Source organism: Lithobates pipiens, unplaced genomic scaffold, assembly GCF_037356315.1.
Source record: "Lithobates pipiens isolate NorthernLeopardFrog02 unplaced genomic scaffold, aLitPip1_a1.2 Scaffold_18, whole genome shotgun sequence".
NCBI classification, from domain to species: domain Eukaryota; kingdom Metazoa; phylum Chordata; class Amphibia; order Anura; family Ranidae; genus Lithobates; species Lithobates pipiens.
The window spans coordinates 90,614,574-90,637,868 of NW_027507758.1; the positions used below are offsets into that span (position 1 = coordinate 90,614,574).

The 23,295-nt window shown below is 43.5% G+C and overlaps 1 protein-coding gene across 1 annotated transcript in view; it reads left to right on the plus strand.

Annotated features, from left to right (window-relative positions):
* Positions 1 to 23,295, plus strand: part of LOC143987284 (serine palmitoyltransferase 3-like) — a 245,041-nt gene that overhangs the window by 70,852 nt on the left and 150,894 nt on the right. The window contains exon 4 of the mRNA XM_077485909.1: positions 10,887 to 11,035. Within this exon, the coding sequence (XP_077342035.1) occupies positions 10,887 to 11,035 (149 nt within the window). The remainder of the gene's footprint in view (positions 1 to 10,886; positions 11,036 to 23,295) is intronic.

Genomic DNA, 23,295 nt, shown 5'->3' on the forward strand with positions numbered 1-23,295 from the left:
ACACTGTTCCAATACAAAGGAGTATTTTTTCCTTCCTAACAGAGGTAGGGACACAGAAGGAGAGTAGTGAAGGCAATCGGAAATTGTTCCTCCATCTTTATTAAGGCGTATTTATGAGTGCCCTCTCCATGACTGACTTGGCAATTGGCTTGTAGAAGCTTAGTTGTCACTTGGCTCCATAGAGAAGCACTGCAACAAAAATCTTTCAGCAACTTCCTTACAGTTGCCATATAAAGAGTAAGTGGTACTTAAAAATGGTGGTAGGCAATATTAAAAAATCAGTTTAAGTCTGTTTTCCTAAAGTAGTTGTAAACCCTTGAGGTTTTTCACCTCGTTGCATTCTATGCATTGAGGTGAAAAACCCCCTGTAATGCTGCAGTCCCCGTTTTACTTACCTGTCCCTGCTAATTCTCATGCCGGGGATGTGCGTACCAGCAAAAGCTGTTTTTTCAGGTCCTGATTAGATGGATTGATAGCGCAGCCATTTTCTCCCGCTGCTGTCAATCAAATCCAATGAGGCGGGCCGAGTCCTGCTTTTTGTGTAAATGGACGCAGAAGCAGGACTCAGGTGCACGCCCGCACGAGTGTCCCGAAGGAGAGAGCTTCTCTGATGGGGGACCCGTGAAGAGGAGGAGCTACAAGCACTGCTCAGGGACGCCAGAAGAGGAGGATCGGCGCCACTTTGTGCAAAACCAACTGCACAGAGGCTGTAAGTGTGACATGTTTGTTTGAAAAAAAAAAACTGAAGCTTTACAACCCCTTTTTAAAAAGTCCCTTCTATTGCTCTTATCCTGCTCCTAAATTACAAATTCCTTTATTTATTTTTTCCTGCTGTGATCAGACTTCCCATTAGAGGATGTCTACGTACATTTTCCATGGTTCCACTGTATGTAGGAATGTAGCCATCCTCTCTTGTTCACCCCCAAAGGATTTGTAGTGTGCATAGAGCAGTGTACATTGTGGCGAAAGTGGATCTCAGATCCCTGCCCTTCACACCAACTTGTGACAAAGGACTGACCAATCTCACACCCCGCTGTCACTTGTGGAACAATGCCACTCTCAGCTACACCCTGCACAAAGATTTCCCAGATTGCGGGACCCAATCTAAGTGCCAGCAGCCTGAGAGTGATTGTCACTGGGCTACATTACTTAACCACTTGCCGACCACCGCACGCCGATGTATGTCCCTACTTTGGGGACGGATATCGTTGTTATTGTAGCAGCTAGCTGCTATAACCCCTGGTATTTCCCGTGTTCATTCGGCTACAAGATAAAAGGGGTCTCTGCGGCGGATTTGCCATGAGATCCCTTTTATCAGTGGCGGGAGAGGGGCTCCTCCTCCTGGCGCGATCCGGTGCCCCCCGCCGCTTACTGGAGCCGTCCGCAGCTAGGTATGGAGACAAGTGAGGGGAAGATGGCCCCAACCCGTCTCCATACCATAGCAGGGCTGAAGCAACGTCAAAATGTCACTTCCCGCCCATACGTCTTAAAGGTATTTTTAGTTGTCATTTTTTCAAAATGACAAAATAGTTTTTTGGGGTTTTTTTTGCATTTAAGTCCAAATATGAGATCTGAGGTCTTTCTTAAGCAATTAACCCTTTAAGCTACCACTACCACCTTTTGACAGAGGAGGAGGAAACGCACAATCTTGGCAATACCAACAATGATTTCAGAATAAACATCTGTAACACACACTGTCACCACAGACAGGTATGTTCAGAGGATAGAGACACGTATTATTTTTAGTTTGCATTAAAAGTGCTCAAGACAATGTTAACACTTTCCAAAATAGGGTTTAATAATGAAATGGGATGTTACAAAGAAATAGAGACAAAAAACAAAACAAAGAAATAAAGAATATTTGAAAAAGAAGAATACTTGGAATGTTCTGGTTTCAGCAGAGTTCGGACAGCAAGGTGTTATTGACTCTCATAACTTGACAGATGTTCCTTGGTTGATGGTACATGAGAACTGTCAAACTGTCCTGGCATCTCCCTTTTCTCTGGGATCAAAATGGTGTTGACAGAGGTCATTTGACCAATTAAAGCGGAGCTCCACCCTAAAGTGGAGCTTCCGCTCATTGGAACCCTCTCCCCCTCCGGCACCACAATTGGCACCTTTCAGGGGGGAGGGGGGTGCAGGTACCTGTACAGTACAGGTATCTGCACCCACTTCCGGCGTATATTCTGCAGAAGCTACGCCCCTTTCCGCAGAATCTACGCCCCTTTCCGAAGGTCCCCCGCTGCCTGCTGGGAAACGCACAGATCCTTATTGCGCAGCGCGACTCGCGCATGCGCAGTAGGGAACCGGGAAATGAAGCCGCAAGGCTCCACTTCCTAATTCCCATACCCAGCATGGCGGCGGCAGCACCCGAGAGACAATCGAGAGATCGGCTTCGGGTGCTGACATCGCGGGCGCGCTGGGCGGGTAAGTGTCATTATTTTAAAAGTCAGCAGCTGCAGTATTTGTAGCTGCTGGCTTTAAAAAAAAAAAAAAAAACGGCGGACTCCTGCTTTAAGCACCTGAGTGGCCATCGTGTTTATGACTGTATCATGGCCCTCCCTTACACTGTTTTATATGAATATTAATATCTTACAATATGAGCAGGTTGCATTCTAGAAACCTGTAGATTATTGTTCAGCATTAAATTTTAGGTCCAGTGATACCAAACAGAGTGTATCAGATGGGCCTGTCACCCAGGAGGTAGGAGACTGCTATCTCCCCTTCTGTATGCTGTAGCGTAGTCATGTATGATCTTGATTTGTTCCTTATGATATTCCTCATTCAAATATATGCTAAATATTACTGTGTCTTGGTCCCGTTTTGATTTTATGAATTGTGTGTTGATTTTTTTTAAAGGAGTTGTAAAGTCTTGAGGTTTTTCATCTTAATGCATTAAGGTGAAAAACCTTCTGTGCTGCAGCAGCCCCCCATTTTCTTACCTGACCCCAATCATTCCAGCATTGAGGACAAGCCCAGCAGCTCCAGCCGCTGTCTCAGGTTCTAATTTTATAGATTGATATCAGCAGGAGCCATTGGCTCCTGCTGCTGTCAATTAAATCCAGGGGGCGGGGCAGAGTCCTGCTGTCTGTGTCAATGGACACAGCAGAAGAACTCGGGGGGGGGGGGGGCAGGCCCGCAGGGGTGTCCCCATGGAAATTGGCTCTCCGTGGGGGCACTCGATGAAGAGGAGAGGCCAGGAGCGCCGTTGCGGGACCCCAGAAAAGGAGGACCGAGCCGCTCTGTGCAAAACACTTGCACAGAGCAGGTACATATAACATGTTTGTTATTTAAAAAAAAACAAAAAAAAAAACCTTTAAGATCAATTTAAATGTGAATTAGGCAGAGGTCTCAGAGGTCGCCCCATGCCTGACTGCTTTCTCGGTCGACATTTTTATTGCACGCTGCTATGTGTTCCTAGTGCTTTAATTGCCCTGCAAGCCATGAGTGACAGGACTGAAGGATTTGGTCCTAGTTTTCCGATTGGTCTGGTCAGCAATTTTTAAAGTAGAATTATAAGCAAAAACAAAATGTTTATTTTAGATAGAGTAAAGGAGGATTATAACCCCTGTAAGTTTGATTTTGACCATCTTTGTCCCATTGCGGAGATTTCCCTTCACTTTCTGTCCCAAAGCCAAACAGGAAGTGAGAGGAATTTCCTGCAAATTAAGGGAATCTCTTGAGGACCCCCAGGACACCAGAACTAGTGTCCCCATTGGACGATTTCCCCTCTATTACTTTTCTGGGGACAATCCAAACTTTGGGATTTTCTTCTACTTTCTATGATAATGGTAAACAGGATACATAGAGAGGGCGACTCTCCCGAACTAAATGCACAGACAGCAATTAAAACTGACAGGGTTTCTAATACCTCTCTATTCTATCCAAAACGGAAAAAAAAGTTTTCCCTTTAGTTCTACTTTAATGAGAAATAGATGACATCCATGATAGTGGATGTGTATGGATTCATTTTGAAGAATAAGAATTGAAAACAAAGGGCCAGTGTTTACTTTCCCATGACATTTATAATAAAAATTAGAAGCACATTTTATTGTCTGCCCCACCTCAATTATTTTCTAGTTGTATACTTGGACACAATGCTGTGCTGTCAGAATGCCAATAGAAATACAGTGCCTTGAAAAAGTATTCATACCCCTTGAAATTTTCCACATTTTGTCATGTTACAACTAAAAACGTAAATGTATTTTATGTGATAGACTAACACAAAGTGGCACATAATTGTGACGTGAAAGGAAAATAATTGGTTTTCAAAATGTGAAAAGTGTGGCGTGCTTTTGTATTCAGCCCCCTTTACTCTGATACCCCTAACTAACATCTAGTGGAACCAATTGCCTTCAGAAGTCACCTAATTGGTAAATAGAGTCCACCTGTGTATAAGTTAAAGCACACCTTCAGTTCAGTCATTTTTTGGATAGTAAAATTTTTTTTTCTGCCAGTAAATATCTTGTATAGCCCACTCCTGTTTCTTGTCTGGTAAAAAGCCTAGGCTTATGACTTCATGCACAGCTCTCTCTCTCTCTCTCTCTCTCTCTCTCTCTCTCTCGCATGGAAGGGGGGGGATAAGTCATAAGAGGGCCAATGAGAGCTGCAGAGCTGGAGGTGTGCCTCTGTGTGTCTGTGTAAATCCAGGAAGTGAACAGGCATCAGCTTCAGCTGCCCACAGTTAAAATGGATGCAGCCAGACTCAGTGGAGGGAGATTTCTGCAGCATATTTGGCAAGTACAGAATCACAGTATGTATAAATACGCAAAGTGGTTGGAGGGAACCTTTAGAATGGCAGATGTTTTTATTACATTATGTGAGCAGACTGCAGTTTCTCTTTCATCTCTGTATAATTACAGCTGTTCTGTGAAGCCCTCAGAGGTTTGTTAGAGAACATAAGTGAACAAACTGCTTCATGCAGGCCAAGGAACACACCAGACAGGTCAGGGATAAAGTTGTGGAGAAGTTTAAAGAAGGGTTAGGTTTTAAAAAAATATCCCGAGCTTTGAATGTCTCACAGAGCACTGTTCAATGCATCATCCGAAAATGGAAAGAGTATGGCACAACTGCAAACTTACCAAGACATGGCCATCCACCTAAACCAGGCATGTCCAAAGTCCGGCCCGCGGGCCAATCGCGGCCCGCGGCCTGGTTTTGAACGGCCCGCCTGGTTATTTAAACATATACATCTTTTGTGGCCCCCGGCGATCTCCCAGCGCCGGGGTCACAAAAGATATATAGTCCAGCTGCCTTGGAGGGAGGAGGCAGGACGAGTGCCGTGCACACAGGCTGAGAATTTCCTGTGTACATGGCAGCTGTAATAGGAAGTCCCATCTCTGCCATTGGACGACTGTTCTGTCCATTAGAGGAGGCGGGACTTTCTCTTAAAGGGGCCGTTGTGTAAACAGGAAATTCTCCTGTAGGATGTCTTAGGCGCTCGTCCTGCCCTCCATGGCTGCACTGATGGTAATGGTGGCTGCATTCCTGGCAATTGCAATTGTGGGGCTGCATTCCTGGCAATGGTGAGTGAATTCCTGGCAATGGTGGCTGCATTCCTGGCAATGGTGGGTGAATTCCTGGCAATGGTGGCTGCATTCCTAGCAATTGGGGGTGAATTCCTGGCAATGGTGGCTGCATTCCTGGCAATGGTGGCTGCAATGGTGGCTGCATTCCCGGCAATAGTGGGTGCATTCCCGGCAATGGTGGGGCTGCATTCCTGGCAATAGTGGGTGCATTCCCGGAAATGGTGGGGCTGCATTCCTGGCAATGGTGGGTGCATTCCTGGCAATGATCGGGCTGCATTCCCGGCAATGGTGGGTGCATTCCCGGCAATGGTGGGGCTGCATTCCTGGCAATGGTGGGTGCATTCCCGGCAATGGTGGGGCTGCATTCCTGGCAATAGTGGGTGCATTCCCGGCAATGGTGGGGCTGCATTCCCGGCAATGGTGGGGCTGCATTCCCGGCAATGGTGGGGCTGCATTCCCGGCAATGGTGGGGCTGCATTCCCGGCAATGGTGGGGCTGCATTCCCGGCAATGGTGGGGCTGCATTCCGTGCAATGGTGGGGCTGCATTCCGTGCAATGGTGGGGCTGCATTCCGTGCAATGGTGGGGCTGCATTCCTGGCAATGGTGGGGCTGCATTCCTGGCAATGGTGAGTGAATTTCTAGCAGTGGTGGGTGCATTCCTGGCAATGGTGAGTGAATTTCTAGCAATGGTGGGGCTGCATTCCTGGCAATGGTGGGTACATTCCTGGCAATGGTGGGCACTGCATTCCTAGCAATGGTGGGCGCTGCATTCCTAGCAATGGTGGGCGCTGCATTCCTAGCAATGGTGGGCGCTGCATTCCTAGCAATGGTGGGGCTGCATTCCTGGCAATGGTGAGTGAATTTCTAGCAATGGTGGGGCTGCATTTGTGGCAATGGTGGGTACATTCCTGGCAATGGTGGGCACTGCAATTCTAGCAATGGTGGGCGCTGCATTTCTAGCAATGGTGGGCGCTGCATTCCTGGCAATGGTGGGCGCTGCATTCCTGGCAATGGTGGGCGCTGCGTTCCTGGCAATTGTGGGTCTGCAGATGGGCACTGACCCTTATTTTGCTTCAGTTCTTCTTCTTTTTCCTGAAGCTTCACTCTTAAAGTGAAGGTGCGTGTTATACCCCAAAAAATACGGTGTATCCAAATAATACACTTGAGTTCATCTCTTCACCACACACAGCCACAAAGGCATGAGAATTCTTGTTGGGTAGTGTATTAGTGCTCGGCCGAACACACTTAGACCGAATTTTAATGGTTCAAAGAATTTCAGGCAAAATGGTCGGCCCTCGAGCATGTTCAGTTCATCAAATCTGGCCCTCTTTGAAAAAAGTTTGGACACCCCTGACCTAAACTGACAGGCCGGGCAAGGAGAGCATCAATCAGAGAAGCAGCCAAGGGGCCCATGGTAACCCTGGAGGAGATGCAGAGATCCACAGCTCAGCTGGAAGAATCTGTCCATAGGACAATTATTAGTCGTGTACTCCACAAATCTGGCCTTTATGGAGTGGCAAGAAGAAAGCAATAAGAAGTACGTTTTGCAGTTTGCGAGAAGCCATGTGGGGGACACAGCAAACATGTGGAAGGAGGTGCTCTGGTCAGATGAGATCAAAATTTGACTTTTTGGCCTAAAAGCAAAAGCTATGTTTGTCAAAAATAACACTGCACATCACCCTGAACACACCATCACCACCGTGAAACATGGTGGTGGAAGCATCATGTTGTGGGGATGCTTTTCTTCAGCAGGGACAGGGAAGCTGCTCAGAGTTGATAGGAAGATGGATTGAGCCAAATACAGGGCAATCTTAGCCCTTGTACACACGGTCGGACATTATGACAACAAAATCCGTCGGATTTTGTCCAACGGATTTTGTCCTAAACTGGTGTTGCATACACACGGTCAGACAAAGTTGTCGGAAAATCCGAACGATCGCAACGTGATGACTTTATTTAGTTAATACGGGACTACGTTCAGGCTAGTAGCCAATAGCTTTGGTCTAGGAATTTGATCTGAGCATGCGTGGCACTTTGTCCGATTGGAATTCTCTACAAACGATCAGACAAAGTCCGATCAGATCATGTTGTCGGAAAATTTTATAGCCCAGCTCTAAAACTTTGTTGGTCGGATATTCCAACGTAATTAGTCCGATGGAGCCCACCCACGGTTGGATTATCCGACAACATGGTCCGATCGGACATTTTCCGTCGGAATGTCCCACCGTGTGTACAAGGGCTTTGAAGAAAACCGGTTAGTCTGCAAAAGACTTGAGACTGGAGGCGAAAGTTGACCTTCCAGCAGGAAAATGACCCTAAACATACAGCCAGAGCTACAATTTAATGGTTTAGCTCAAAGCATATTCATGTGTTAGAATGGCCCAGTCAGAGTCCAGACCTAAATCCAATTGGGAATCTGTGGCAAGATTTGAAAGTTGTTGTTCTGTGCAGCTGTGGATGGGGAAATGTCTCCCTGCCTGTGATTAGCTGTGTGCAGTGTCGGTTTCCTAGCGGGATCAGGCAGGTGGGTTGGGACTAGGCACCTGAACATGCGGGCCCATCTCTATTTGCAAGGAAAAATGGACAAAAATTTCTCTCTAGATGTGCAAAGCTGATAGAGGCATACCTAAAAACAAAACAAAAAAAAAACAAACAAACTTGCAGCTGTATTTGCAGTGAAAGGTGGTTCTACAAAGTGCTGACTCAAGGGGGCTGAATGCAAATGCACGCCACACTTTTCACATATTTATTTTAAAAACCATTTATCATTCTCATTCCACATTCACAATTATGTGCCACTTTATGTTGGTCTATCACATAAAATCCCAATAAAATACATTTACGTTTTTGGTTGTAACATGACAAAATCTGGAAAATTTCAAGAGGTGTGAATACTTTTTCAAGGCACTGTAAGTGCTCAATTTTCAAACATATTTCCTACGTACCTATGTTTTTTGTTTTGTTTTTTGTGATAAGAGCTATATAGGTCATCAATATCTGGGCACTTTAAGGTCTCATTGGTTGGCGAAGGGTGTAAAACCACACGGTTTAGCTGAACGTTTAATGGGCCTCAACCACTTCCTTTTTAGCTGGAAATGTGCAGACAAGGAGTGTACACATGTTGTGGCTGGGATGCTTTGCCTCACATCCACAGCAGGATCTATACCCCCTGTCGCATTTGGTAGGAATTACCACCAGACAAAAGCAACCTATTCAAGTGAATGGGGCCGCGCTGAAACCATGCATATTATTTGTGGCTGTGGTGCGGCATTTAGCAGGTTAAATCGGGCAGTGAGAAGGTGATACAATGCCTCCTCACTGCCTGGCAAATGCTTTTTGAAGAGTGAGGTACACTGTTTTCTTCATCTGGAGCTGCAGGCAAGCGGCCTGTTTTAATCAATAGAGATGCATGCAGGGCTGTACAGACTCACCCGCACATGTAAGTATGACAGGTACGCAGAGACGGGTGCATTGACCCAAACATAGCCTGCATGTCTGGGGCCATGCACCAGTATCTGCACACCTGTCAAACTTGACTGTACAGGTGAGTTGTACAGCTGCAGCATCTCCATTGACATATAAAGGCTCCATGCTGTGCTGGACACATAAACAAATGGCTCTTCACACTGTCTAGGTAGGGGGTGCCTGCCCATGAAAACGCAGATTGTGATACAAGTTATATGTTGCCGCACATGCTGCAGTGTCCGCAAAATTTCTAGTGCCAGACCTTCCCCGTAACACTAAATGGATGATTTATACGGGGCCTTTAAAGTGTCACCTATGGAAAATATAGGGTATTAAAGGGGTTGTAAACCTTCGTGTTTTTTTCACCTTCATGCATAATATGCATGAAGGTGAAAAAACACCTGTCAGTGACCAGCCCCCCAGTTTTACTTACCTGAACCCTAGAACTTTACCCACGTGGACACGCTTTCTCTCTGCCTTGGGTTCTTGGCTCTTGATTGGATAGACTGATATCAGCACAGCCATTGGCTCCCGCTGCTGTCAATCAAGTCCAATGACTCGAGCATCGGGGCGGGCCGAGTCCTGCATTCGGCCTCTATGGACGCTGAATGCCTGACTCGGGAGCACTCCCTCAAGGTTACCCCTTAGGAGTTTCAATTTGTATGCAATCAGGCAGGCCCTTGCTCTACATGGTTTTGGTAAACCTGAGGAAAAAATCAGCAGAAAATCTGATAATGTGTATGGGGCTTAAGGTTTGACGTGTTGGTTATCTGTTTACTCAGTAAAAGTGGTTGTAAACCCTTACAGACCACTTTGACCTACAGGTAAGCCTAGATTAAGGCTTACCTGTAGGTGCAAGAAATATCTCCTAAACCTACACAGTCTAGGAGATATTTGCAAAAGACGGGCACCGCTGTCTATGGCGCATACACCGTAGACAGCGGCGCGCAGGCGCACTGAGCGTGCCGTTGCTAACGGTGATCATGCCGTTAGTGGCAGCTCCCGCGCGCATGCACGGGAGTGACGTCATCACGGCTCCAGCTAATCACAGCGCCGGAGCTGTGATACCCAGAAGGAAGATGGATGCTTCAAGGAAGAGGGGACAGCGGTGACATCACTGGCTCCTCTGTCAGGTAAGTGACACATAATGGGCTACTATGCGATGCATAGTAGCCCATTATGCTTTACCTCTGCAGGGAAACAAAGAGGAAGTAAAAGCCACCAGGGTTTACTTCCTCTTTAAACTCCATCTTTTTATATTTTACCATAATAAAAAAAAGTAATTTATTGCTTTTGGATGCCCTAAAATTAACTTATAGTGTGTTTTTTCAGACATTTTGCATTTCCTAAACCTTTGCAGTAATAATGTGTGACATTTAAAAATTGGAACTACCACTATTTTATTCTCAAGGGTGTCTGCTTTCAGATAATATACAATGTTTGGGGGGTTTATATGTGCAAACAATGCAAAACAGTTCTGGCAAAAAGAAAGAATCAAAAGAATTAATGTGTTTTGTATGTCTATTCAATAAAGGTAAAACAAAATTCTGTGCCGCCCTGCAAACTCTGCAGTGTTATCTCAAGCAGTCTTACTACTGAACACCTCGCATATCGTGTATAATAATATGTTATGGAGATGAGGAGGGGGATGTTTTGTAGTCCTAACATCCTTTCCTAGGGAACAATGCTGCTTCTGCATTTGATGCATTGCAATAAGTGATTGCAGATCCCTTAGCACAGGAAGCATGTTAGTGGCAGGGGGGGAAAAAGCTTGACAAAAACGAAAACCAATGCAGCCGCCTCAAGGACTAGTAAGCTGCAATGTGTTAATTTTTTTTTTTTTCTTGGGGTTGGATACTTTAAAAAATATTTTTTTGTTCTTTTAATTTTAGGTACACAGGAAAAGTGATTAAAGACGTGATAAACATGGGATCTTATAACTATCTTGGCTTTGCAGAGAACAATGAGGAGTCGCTGGAGACCGTGAAGAAAGCGGTGCAGGCATATGGACCTGGAATATGCAGCACCAGACAGGAAATGGGTAAGGAGGATGACCATGGGGCATGTGGCATGCCTGGTTACTGACCCGTGGAAAATAGTTTTTTCAGTATGTAAACTGCTTATTGACTTGTGTTTCATTGGCCTAAGGGAAAAGCATGCAATTAAGTCATGTGTACTCGGATGGACATTTCAAGTTAAATATTGTTATACACTGATACATGTCATTCTGCACAGTTTACAGGCATGAATAGTTCAGAAAAAAACAGCACCCTCTGATAATAAACAGATTTCATAGACCTACCTTTTCCTTTTATGACACTAGAAAAAATACATTTCACATTTATGGTTTCCACAATGTTACGTTTGCAGCAAGTTTCTGAAAACTGTGGAAAAACCTGATTTTCTGCTGTATGACAACCTGCAAACCCATTGACCCAGACCGTGGCTAGTCACATGACCAACAATTTTAGTATATATACTTCTGGAGCTATGTAAAGCTACCAGGAAAAAAGTAGTGTGCATCAGCCTGCCTCAACCTTTTACCACATAGGAACTCTGTAAAAGGTTTTCAGCTCTCAGGAAACCCCCACTAAAATGAGACTAAGACCTACGTCCTGTGGCACATTAGTGTGATCAGTATGTTATAGGTTAAGTAAAATAATTGCTTAATAATCATGAAATGAAACAAATACATAATAGCCAGAAAATTGTAGTGATCCCTATATTGGTGGCCATTCTGAAAGAAACCCCCCCCCCCTACATTGGTGGTCATTGTAGATGTGACCCTTACATAGGTGGTAAGGGTTGATGTTACCCATACAAAGAGGGTTAGTGTTTATGTGATGCTTACATTGGTGGTCAGTGTTGATGTGACCCTTACATTGATGGTCAGTGTAGATGTGACTTATACATATAGTGGATGGTCAATGTTAATGTGACCGTTAGATTGGTGGTCAGTGTAGATGTGACCCTTACATTAGCTGTCAGTGTAAATGTGATCCTTACATTGATGGGCAGTGTAGATGTGACCCATACATTGGCCGTCAGTGTAGGTGCGACTCTTACATTGGTGGTCCATGTAAACACAAACCCTTAAGCCCCACACTATCAGATTTTCTGCTAATTATTTCCTTCAGATTTACCAAAACCATATAATATGAGGTCAAATCTTAGGAGTTTCAATTTGTATGCAATCAGGCAGGCCCTTTTACTACATGGTTTTGGTAACTCTGAAGACAAGTCAGCAGAAAATCTGATAGTGTGTATGGGGCTTTACATTGGCAGTCAGTGTAGACATGACCCACACATTGGTGGTCAGTGTGAATGTGACCCTTACGTTGACGGTCAGTGTGAATGTGATCCTTACATTGGTGGTCAGTGTAGATGTAAGCCTTACATTTGTGATAAGTGTAGACGTGACCCTTCTAATGGTGGTCAATGTAGATGTGACCTATACACTGGTACTCTGTGTAAATGTGACCCTTACATAGGCAGTCAGTGTAGACGTGACTCTTACAATGGTGGTCAATGTAGATGTGACCCATACACTGGCACTCAGTGTAGATTTTACTCTGGTGGCCAGTGTAGGCAGAAGATTAATCTGACACTGCTCCTGTCTTAAGAAACCACTAGCAACTTTGGGAGATATCTCAGGTTTCCCCTGAAGCCTGGCTGAGTAAGGCTTCCATATATACTCTAACAGTGGCGGCCTGTTCATTGTGGGCACACAGGCGCCGCCCCCCCACTCATCCCTGCTGCCACCTCCCTATCCATGCGCCTGGCCCCTTTCAGGACGCCGGAACACATGGATTCCTATGGCAGCGGCGGGAGGGGGTGTATTTTTTGTACCTGATTACATCAAGTACCTGATTAGAGCCAGAGGCTGTAATAGGCTTCAAAAAAGGGTGGGCTCGTGGCGCAGAGAGTGCGCCCTGATCCCACCCAATTGTGTGATCATAGCGAATGAATATTCACTATTTTCACACTGCATCGCCTACCCACCAATCTGGAGGCAGGTCAGTGATACCTGTTTCCTGATTGGCCAAAGCGCCAGGCATCCCTATTGGATGCTCAGCGCTTTGGCAGAAGTGGGACAGAGGAAGCGAGAGGAGAGGAGATGCCAGAGAAGAGGACAAGGCAAGTGGCGATCCATCAGTAGGGGGGAGTTTGTGTCAGCATTGTGTCCCGTGATCCACTCGCGCGGGGGGGTTTTCAGCATTGTGTCCCGCGATATCCACTTGTGGGGGGGGGGGTGTTGTGTCAGTGTTGTGTCCCGTGATCCACTCGTGGGGGGGGTTCTTTCAGGAGGCAGCCTTTGATGGGCACACTGGCAGCTTTTGACATAGTGGCAGCCTTTGGGCACAGTGGCAGCGTTTGATGGGCACAGTGGCAGCGTTTGGGCACAGTGACTGCTTTTGATTTTTTTTTTCAAAAATTTTTGTACCCCCCCAAAAATATTGAGCACCAGCCGCCACTGGTACTCTGCCTTTCCCGTTCTTCTTAAAATGCTAGTTGCCTGGATCTCCTGAAATGTCCTATTCTTCATAATTAGTCCAGCACATTTCCTGAAACATTACTGCAGCTAGATTTTCTGTGCAACAGCCAAGCAAATAGTATATTTGATGTGGTTAGTAACTAGTGCCAGCCCCCGTATTTATCTGATGACAGTTTTCCTTTCCTTGCCTGTAATTTTCTGCAGCTTTTCTTCCACAATATTACATTTACAGCAGGTTTCTGAAAACTGTGGAAAAACCTGATTCGAGGTGTTGAATGGTTTATCTTTGTGTGACATCCTGCTTTGTCTGACACCCAACTGTTCTAGTATATATATATATATATATAATATATATATATATATATATATATATATATATATATATATATATATATATATTTCTCTGGAGCTATGAAAACTTACCAGGAAATAAATTCTGTGTGTCAGCCTGTCTCAACATTTTACCAAGTAGGAAACCTTTAAATATTTTTCAGATCTCAGGAAACCTTCATTAAAATTATTAGACCTACACCCTGTGGTACATTAGTGTGATCAGTGTGTTGTAGGTTAAATAAAATGGTGTTTTCTTAATAATCACAAAATTAAACAAATTCAAAATGGCCAGAACAAAACAGAGTGTGGAAACTGTAGTTATCCCTATATGGGTGAGCAGTGTGGAAGCAACCTCTTACATTGGCGGTCAGTGTTGATGTGACCCTTACATAGATGATCAGTGTTGATGTGACTCATACATACTGTAGATGGTCAATATAGATGTGACCCATACATAGTTCAGTGTAGATGCAATCCTTACATTGGTGACCAGTGGGGAAGATAATTTTTGATCCTCTGCTGATTTTGGAAGTGTGCACACTTATAAAGAAATAAAGGGTCTATAATTTTATCATAGGTTTATTTAAACTGATAGACACAGAATATCAACCAAAAATCCAGAAAAAAAAAACACATAAAACAAATGCTATATATTGAGTTGCAGTTTAGTGAGTAAAATTAGTATTTGAACCCCAAGCAAAACATGACTTAGTACTTGGTGGAGAAGCCCTTATTGGCAAGCACAGAGGTAAGACGTTTCATTTTAGTTAGTGACCAGGTTTGCACACATCTCAGGAGGGAGTTTGGTCCACTCTTCTTTACAGATCCTCTCTAAATCCTTAAGGTTTCTTAGCTGTCTCTTGGCAACTCAAAGTTTCAGCTCTCGCCATACATTTTCTATAGGATTAGGGTCTAGAGACTGACTAGGCCACTCTATGACCTTAATGTGCTTCTTCCTGATCCACTCCTTTGTTGCCTTGGCGGTATGTTTTGGGCCATTGTCATGCTGGAAGACCCATCCATGACCCATCTTCAGTGTTCTGACTGAGGGAAGAAGGTTCTCATCTAAGATTTTACAATACATGACCCCGTCCATTGGCCCCTCAATGCGGCAAAGTCAGCCTGTACCTTTAGCAGAGAAACAGCCCCAAAGCATCATGTTTATACCTACGTGCTTGACTATAGAGATGGGGTTATTGGGGTCATAGTCAGCATTTTTCTTCCTCCAAACACGACGAGTCACGTTAATGCCAAAGAGCTCAATTTTGGTCTCATCTGACCACAGCACTTTCTCCCAATCCTTCTCTGAATGATTTAGATGTTTAGTGTCATGACTGTACCTGTGCGTTATTGAGGAATGGGACTAGCTGTGTTTGGAGGGAAAAACAAGTCTGACTATGACCCTTAAATTGGTGGTCAGTCTGACACTGCTCTCATCTTGAAAAACCGGTAGAAACTTCGGTAGATACCTCCGGGTTCCACTGAAGCCCAGTTAAAAAAGGCTTCCCTCTGTACTCTGCCCTTCCTGTTCTTCTGAAAATGCTAGTTGCCTGGAAGCCTAGGTCAGAAACCTAGCATGTGAAATGTCCTATTCTTCATAATTAGTCCAGCTCATTTCCTCAAAAATTACTGCAGCTAGATGTTCTGTGCAACAGCCAAGCAAATAGTATTTTGGATGTGGTTAGTAGTGCCAACCCCTATATTTATCTGATGCAGACAGGTTTCCTTTCTTTGCCTGTGACTTTGCAGCATTTCTTCCACAATGTTACATCTGAGACAGGTTTCTGAAAACTGTGGAAAAACCTGATTCATGGTGTTGAATGGTTTATCTTTTGTATGACATTCTGCAACGTCATTGACCCAGATGCTGGTGAGTCACGTGACCAACCGTTCTAGTATATATACTTCTGGAGCTATGAAAAGCTACCAGGAAACAATGTGTGTCAGCCTGTCTCAATCTTTTATCCCTTGGTATAATAGTGTGATCAGTGTGTTGTAGGTTAAATAAAATAGTGTTTTTTCCTAATAATCATGAAATGAAACAAATACAAAATAGCCAGAAAAAAAAACATAGAGAGTGAAAAATGTAGTGAACCCTTATTGGTGTAAATTGTGGAGGCAACCCCTTACATTGGTGGTCAGTGTAGATGTTCCCCTTACATGGGTGGTCAGTGTAGATGTGCCCCTTACATGGGTGGTCAGTGTAGATGTGCCCCTTACATGGGTGGTCAGTGTAGATGGGCCCCTTACATGGGTGGTCAGTGTAGATGGGCCCCTTACATGGGTGGTCAGTGTAGATGGGCCCCTTACATTGTTGGTCAGAGTTGATCTGACCCTTAAATTGGTTGCAAGTACTGATGTGACCCTTACATTGGTGATCGGTGTAAATGTGACCCTTACAATGGCGATCTGTGTAGATGTGACTCTTACATTGGCGATCAGTATAAAAGTATTCACCCCCCTTGGCATTTTTCGTGTTTTGCCTTACAACCTGGAATGAACAATGATTGTTTGAGGATTTGCATCATTTTTAATTTTTAAATTTTTAATTTACAGAACATGCCCACAACTTTGAAGATTTTTTTATTTTTTATTGTGAAGCAAACAAAAAGGACAAAATAACAGAAAAAGTAAATGTACATAACTATTCACCCCCCTAAAGTCAGTACTTTGTAGAGCCACCTTTTGCGGCTATCACAGCTTGCCACATCTCACCACTGGGATTTTTGTCCATTCCTCCTAGCAAAACTGCTCCAGCTCCTTCAAGTTGGATGGTTTGCGCTTGTGAACAGCCAGCTTTAAAGTGGTTGTAAACCCTTACAACACACTTTCACACTTAAACTAGGCTTACCTGTAGGTCCAAGAAATATCTCCTAAACCTACACGGTTTAGGAGATATTTACTAAAATACAGCGACAGCTGTCTATGGCGCATGCGCCGTAGACAACGGCGCGCAGGCGCACTCGCATGTCGGCTTGCATGCGCGGGAGTGGCGTCATCGCGGCTTCGCCGAATGACAGCGGCGGAGCAGCAAGACCCCACTGAGAAGATGGATGCGCCGGACTACAGGGGACAGCGGTGACTTCGCTGGCTCCTGTGTCAGGTAAGTGACACATAATGGACTACTATGCGATGCATAGTAGTCCATTATGCTTTGCCTTTGCAGGGAATGAAAGAGGAAGTAAACTCATCAGGGTTTACTTCCTCTTTAAGTTTGACAACATATTTTCTATTGGATTGAGGTCCTGGCTTTGACTAGGCCATTCCAACACATTTACCCGTTTCCCGTTAAACCACTCAAGTGTTGCTTTAGCAGTGTGTTTGGGGCCATTTTCCTGCTGGAAGGTGAATCTCCGTCCTAGCCTCAAATCACACACAGAGTGGTACAGGTTTTGCTCAAGAATATCTCTGTATTTAGCACCATCCATCTTTCCCTAAACTCTGGCCAGTTTCCCAGTCCCGACTGTTGAAAAACATCTCCACAGCATGATGCTGCCACCACCATGTTTCACTGTGGGAATGGTGTTCTTTGGGTGATGTGTTGGGTTTGCGCCATTCATAGCATTTTCTTTGATGGCCAAAAAGTTACATTTTAGTCTCATCAGATCAGAGCACCTTCCTCCATCATTTTGGGAGTATCCCACATGCCTTTTCACAAACTCAAAGCGTGTCATTTTGTTTTCTGCTGTTTTCTGATCTGCCATAAAGTCCAACGCTATGGAACATATGGTTGCTCCTCCAGGGTTACCTTAGGTCTCTGTGCTGCCTCTCTGATTAATGCCCTCCTTGCCCGGTCCGTGAGTTTTAGTGTGTGGCTATCTCTTGGCAGGTTTGCCGTTGTGCCATGTTCTTTCCATTTGGTTATGATAGATTTGATGGTGCTCCTAGGGATCATCAAAGATTTGGATATTTTTTTATAACCTAACCCTGACTTGTACTTCTCAACGACATTGTCCCTTACTTGTTTGGAGTTTTCCTTGGTCTTCATGGCAGTGTTTGGTTAGAGGTGTCTCTTGCTTGGGTGTTGCAGCCTCTGAGACCTTTCAAACAGGTGTGTGTATATGTAATGACAGATCATGTGACACTTAGATTGCACAAAGGTGGACATCATTTCACTAATTATGTGACTTCTGAAGGTAATTGGTTGCACCAGAGCTTTTTATGGGCTTTATAACAAAGGGGGTGGATACATACACACATGGCAATTATCAGTTTTTATTTCAGAAAAATTATTTTATGTATATATATATATATATATATATATATATTTTACTTTACCAACTTAGACTATTGTGTTCTGATCCATCACATATAATTCAGATTAATAAAAACATTGAACTAAAGGCTGTATTGTAACAAAAATGGTAAAAAGCCAAAGGGGGGATGAATACTTTTGCAAGGCACTGTAGATGTGACCCCTAGATTGGTGGTCAGTGTAGATGTGACCCCTAGATTGGAGGCTGCAGGTAGGGACCTGAACTGGAGGGGTTTGTTTGCAGCCCTCCCAAAAGAAATCACCAGCTGCCACTGGATGTGATGTGAACAGTGTAAATGTGAAATGTGCTTCCTTACATTGGTGCTCTGTGTAAACACAAACCTATACATAGGCATGCAAAACAAAACCAAAGAAAATTCCCAGCCCAACTCACCAACCAGGCTGCAACCAACCAAATTATCCTGTCTAATTGTTTGCAAAAAAAAATAAAGGTGTGTTGCGCCACAGTGATTGATATTAAAATTACTGAAAATGTTTTTTAAATAAACAGTCCAGAAAAATCCATCTCTCAAATGGACCATATGGTCAAATGGCAAACTCCATTTGACTGTGGATAAAGTTATCCAATCCCTTCCTAAGTGAAAACACCAGCACCACAATAGGTTGGACTCTTACCAGAGAGCCTGGACCCTTTATTACGAAGGGTCAAGCAGGCTTGATTATGAATATGGAATAATTTTGATGGTTCAGCCTCACACAACACCTAACAAAGATGGCACCTCATCCCTGAAAATTTGAAACATGAATCAAAGGACAGGAAGGGAAATTAGGGATTTTCGCGGTGCTGATTAACAAAGTACAATTAATTAAAGTACACAATTAGTAGTACAAAAATGTATTAAGTTTGAAGTTAAAATCAGTAGCAATATATGCTTAAAAGATTCAGAGTAATGCAATACAGTGGTTGTTCTCGTCAAGCACACATAGTCCCGACATGTTTCACATTGGATTGCTTCTTCAGGGGATGTGTGAATGTTTGAACAAGATCTAGACCAAAAATATATATATATATTTTTTTTTTTTCCTATTTCTGCACTTATGAATTTTGTGATATATTCTATTATTATTTTTGTATTTTTGGTCTAGATCTTGTTCAAACATTCACACATCCCCTGAAGAAGCAATCCAATGCGAAACATGTCGGGACTATGTGTGCTTGACGAGAACAACCACTGTATTGCATTACTCTGAATCTTTTAAGCATATATTGCTACTGATTTTAACTTCAAACTTAATAAATTTTTGTACTACTAATTTTGTACTTTAATTAATTGTACTTTGTTAATCAGCACCGCGAAAATCCCTAATTTCCCTTCCTGTCCTTTGATTCATGTTTGATTATGAATATGTCCCGGTAGAAGTCCTTTTATCGATGAAACCAGTTGGGCTGAGCTGTATGTTCCTGTTTTCGCACATTTTACATGTTTGGATGTTCTGTGGCGGCCACCTTCCTTTTTTACTGTGCAATGCTGTTTTTACTATGGATACGTGCAAGTACAATACTTTTTATTAAATGCAACTTATAAGAGGTTTTACACTATCCAGTGTTTTTATGTTTTATTTGGATCTGACTACACAATCCTAGTTTGAGTGGAGTCCCCTGGATGCTCTCGAGCTGTTCCTGATGTGGTTCCTTTGTACTGATGACCCCCTACTGGGACGTATTCATCAAGACTGTTTGACCCTCATAAAGGGTCCAGGCCCTCCGGTAAGAGTCAACCCCAATATTTATTGCAGTCCATTTTACATTTATGAGAGGCTCCATAGTAGAAGCACATGCATTCTAATGGCTAGATAGGGGTCAACTGGGCCTGGAGGTAGTCCCCCTCTCCTTAAAGGCACAGGGGCACGCTGGACACCCAACACATAGCACTATGGCAGCAAAGGTGTCCAGTGTGTCCCCTCACCGATATTACATCAGTAACAAACAACTGGCCACTGCCCCCACCTACAGCTGTACTCTGCCTTTCCTGTTCTTCTGGAAATGCTAGTTGCCTGAATGTCTAGGTCAGAAAACTAGCATGTAAAATGACTTATTCTGTATAATTAGTCCAACTAATTTCCTCCAAAATGACTGCAGCCAGATGTTCTGTGTAACAGACAGGTTTCCTTTCCTTGTCTGTGGCTTCTGCTTTCTGTTAGGAAGGTAGCAATTTCTCATTTATCCAGCCAAGGGAGCAGTTTTGTATTATTTTTTTTTTTTTTTTTAACAATTTTATCACTGGGAAGTTGCCAGTGACCATGTTGCTAGTGTGACATGGCCCTAGTGATTGGTCCATTTATTGGTGAGGCACAGGACAAAGTGCTATTTGCATATTGGCGCTCTTTGACACACACTACACAATGAATTTTAAAGTATATGTAAGCCCAAACTAAATTATATTTAGTTTGCTAAATCAATGTGCATCATAAACAACTGGCATGTTTTTTTCCAATAAAATACTTCTCTTCACCTCTTTTTTTCATCCTCTGTTGCATCTCAATGCTGCTGATCTCCCACTCTATGTAGCCGTTTCCTTTCTATATGTATTTAATTCAAGGATGACTGAATGGCATTTCTCAGGGTTGGTAACAATAGTGAACTATGTATGTTAAAACCATTTGTAGTCTCCATTGGAAGCCATTGTGACAGGTAACAACACAGGAGAATACCTGAGAGACAAGGAGAGCGTGGTGTCACTAGCAGGATTGCCAGGAGGAGTTAGTAACTGGGTTTACATATACTTTAATTATGGCTTTGTTGTCAAGTTGAAAAAGTATGATGAAAGTTGATGCATTGTTAAAATTCACACCTTACACAACTCAGTAGGGCATGTCAGCATTACGAAAGAAACTCATTCTTGCCAAGAAAAAAAACACACTTCTTCTGGGCTCACTCGTGTTCTAGTGCCAAGCTTAGGCACATTGAGTAAAATTGTGTTGTTTAGTTTTTTTAGATCATTTTAAAGTGGACCTGTCATTTGCACTTCAAATGAATAAATAAGGCACATATCAGATTTGTATTTATTATTTTGGCAAAAAAAAAAAACTTTTTTGCCCCCAAGCTTCTTCATTTAGGCCTAGGCAAACTATTAGGTGTATTGTGGATGCCTAATATTAGAGACTGCAGACTTCTTTTCTGGTCAGATAGACACTCTTTGGGAGACTGGCAGCAAGATCAGAGAGTTAGCATGCAACACCTAGAAAAGCACATTCTGTACATGTAATGAGCAAATATAGGTATGTCCAACTCATGAATATGGCAGTTAGTTATTTCTGACAGTGAATACAATGCACCACATGTTTGGCTAATATCTTGCGTTAACAGTTGTTATAGTGGAATTAAACCTGGTCGTTATAAAATAATAAAAAAAAAAGAGAAAAATAGCCCTCGGGAGCTTTGTGCCATAATGTATTAGTATGCACAGCATATTATGACAGACCTACTTGGCAAGTGATACTCTCCAGCGAAGAGGTATCATGGGCCCTTCCATCTTGTTCTGGTCTTCCTTCTGGGTTCAGACTCTTCAGCCACTTGATTGGCTGGGCTGCAATGGCTGGTGTACATGAGTCACATCATCATAGCACAGAGAGGTTCCACCAATGTATGCATCTGGGTTCCGACTCTTCAGCCACTTGATTGGCTGGGCTGTGATGACTGGTGCACACGAGTCACATCATTATAGCACAGATAGGTTCCACCAATGTATGCTGAGCTGCACATGCACGGCTCAGTGTACATTAAGGCTCCATGCACCCTGAAGCTCAAAAAAGCTTTTTCTGGACGCTAGATTGCTGGCAGAAGATGCTGGTTGAAAAACTTGCTTCTAACAGTGTTTTGTACTAGCATTTATGGGAAAAAATAGAATGCCAAACACGAATTAACGCGTGTTTATCAACGTTTGTCGTTTTTTGGCGGGGAAAAACTGCACTTTGAACGCAAATTTCTGGCGTTCAGAAAAAAGCCCATAAACTCCACTGCTCATTAAAGCTAAAAAAACTTCCATGTGTGCATGGACACATAGGCTAACATAGAGTGGAGTTTATGGGCTTTTAAAAAAAAAACGCCCAAACTCTAATAAACTGCAGTTTATGAGCTCCAGTGTGCATGGAGCCTAATACTGACAATCAGGGAGAAGCAGTTATGACAGAAGAGACCAATAGGGTCTCTTCTATCATAAAATTCCTTCCTTTTTTTTTATCGAATTCCCCAAGTTAGACACAGTTGTAGCTAGTACAAGCTGCCCTCAGTGGGGTTGCAGAGGAGCACAGTAAAGGTAAAATCAGGCTCCTTAGGTTCCAACCACTAAACTTGAGGTGAAGGCAAAGTAGACCTTGTACTAAAAGGCAAGTTCTGCCTATTACATACTGCCCCTTGCCCCTTTACAAAACAGTGCATCAAAGTTGAAGTTTAGTATATATTTTGCCTGTATAAAACACATTAACCTGAGCAGCTATCTTCAATCTCTGTGTAGGTTAACAGCAGCAGCTGCTCCTGAGAAAAGTTGCACCACTCGTCTGCTTTCTCTGCCATTCACAGAACTCATATTACCATTCTTACACATTCTGTGTATGGAGGAGGAGCAGTAGAATGACAGAATCCCTTCCACTCATTTACAGAACAGGATGCATTGTGGGAATGTAGTAATAGTTGAAATATAAAAGGCAGAGTGGACAGACGTGGGTGGATGAGCGGCGCAACTTTTCTCGGTAGCAGATACTGCTGTTCCCCTTCATAGAAATGGAAGACAGCTGCTCAGGGTAGTCTCTGGTGGCTAAGAAGGAGACATTACAGGGAAGATTTTTAGCATAAGCAACCACATGCAGGGAATGGGATACATACCATTGCACATAACTAATGTGTTTGGCAATGTATCCCTAAAAAAAAAAAATACTAAACTTCAGCTTTAAAGGTGTAAAACAAAAGGCACAAAAGGGAGAAAATATACTCATCTGGAGAGGGTGACATAGCCATCCTTCAGATGAGAACCCCAAATATCTCTAATCTTGTATAAAGAAGAAGCTCTAGAACAGTGCAAGGGCATTTTATCGTAAGATTTGGGATACTCCGCATTCCCAAGATCTCACTGGAAGGATTGCAAGGTCCCATTCACACCTGAGCGTATTGTAGCTTGAAGCCTGAAGCTACAAAACGCTGGAGGGGAAAAAAAATCTATTCTCAATGGAGATGGTTCACATCTTCACTCCAAGTCGCCTG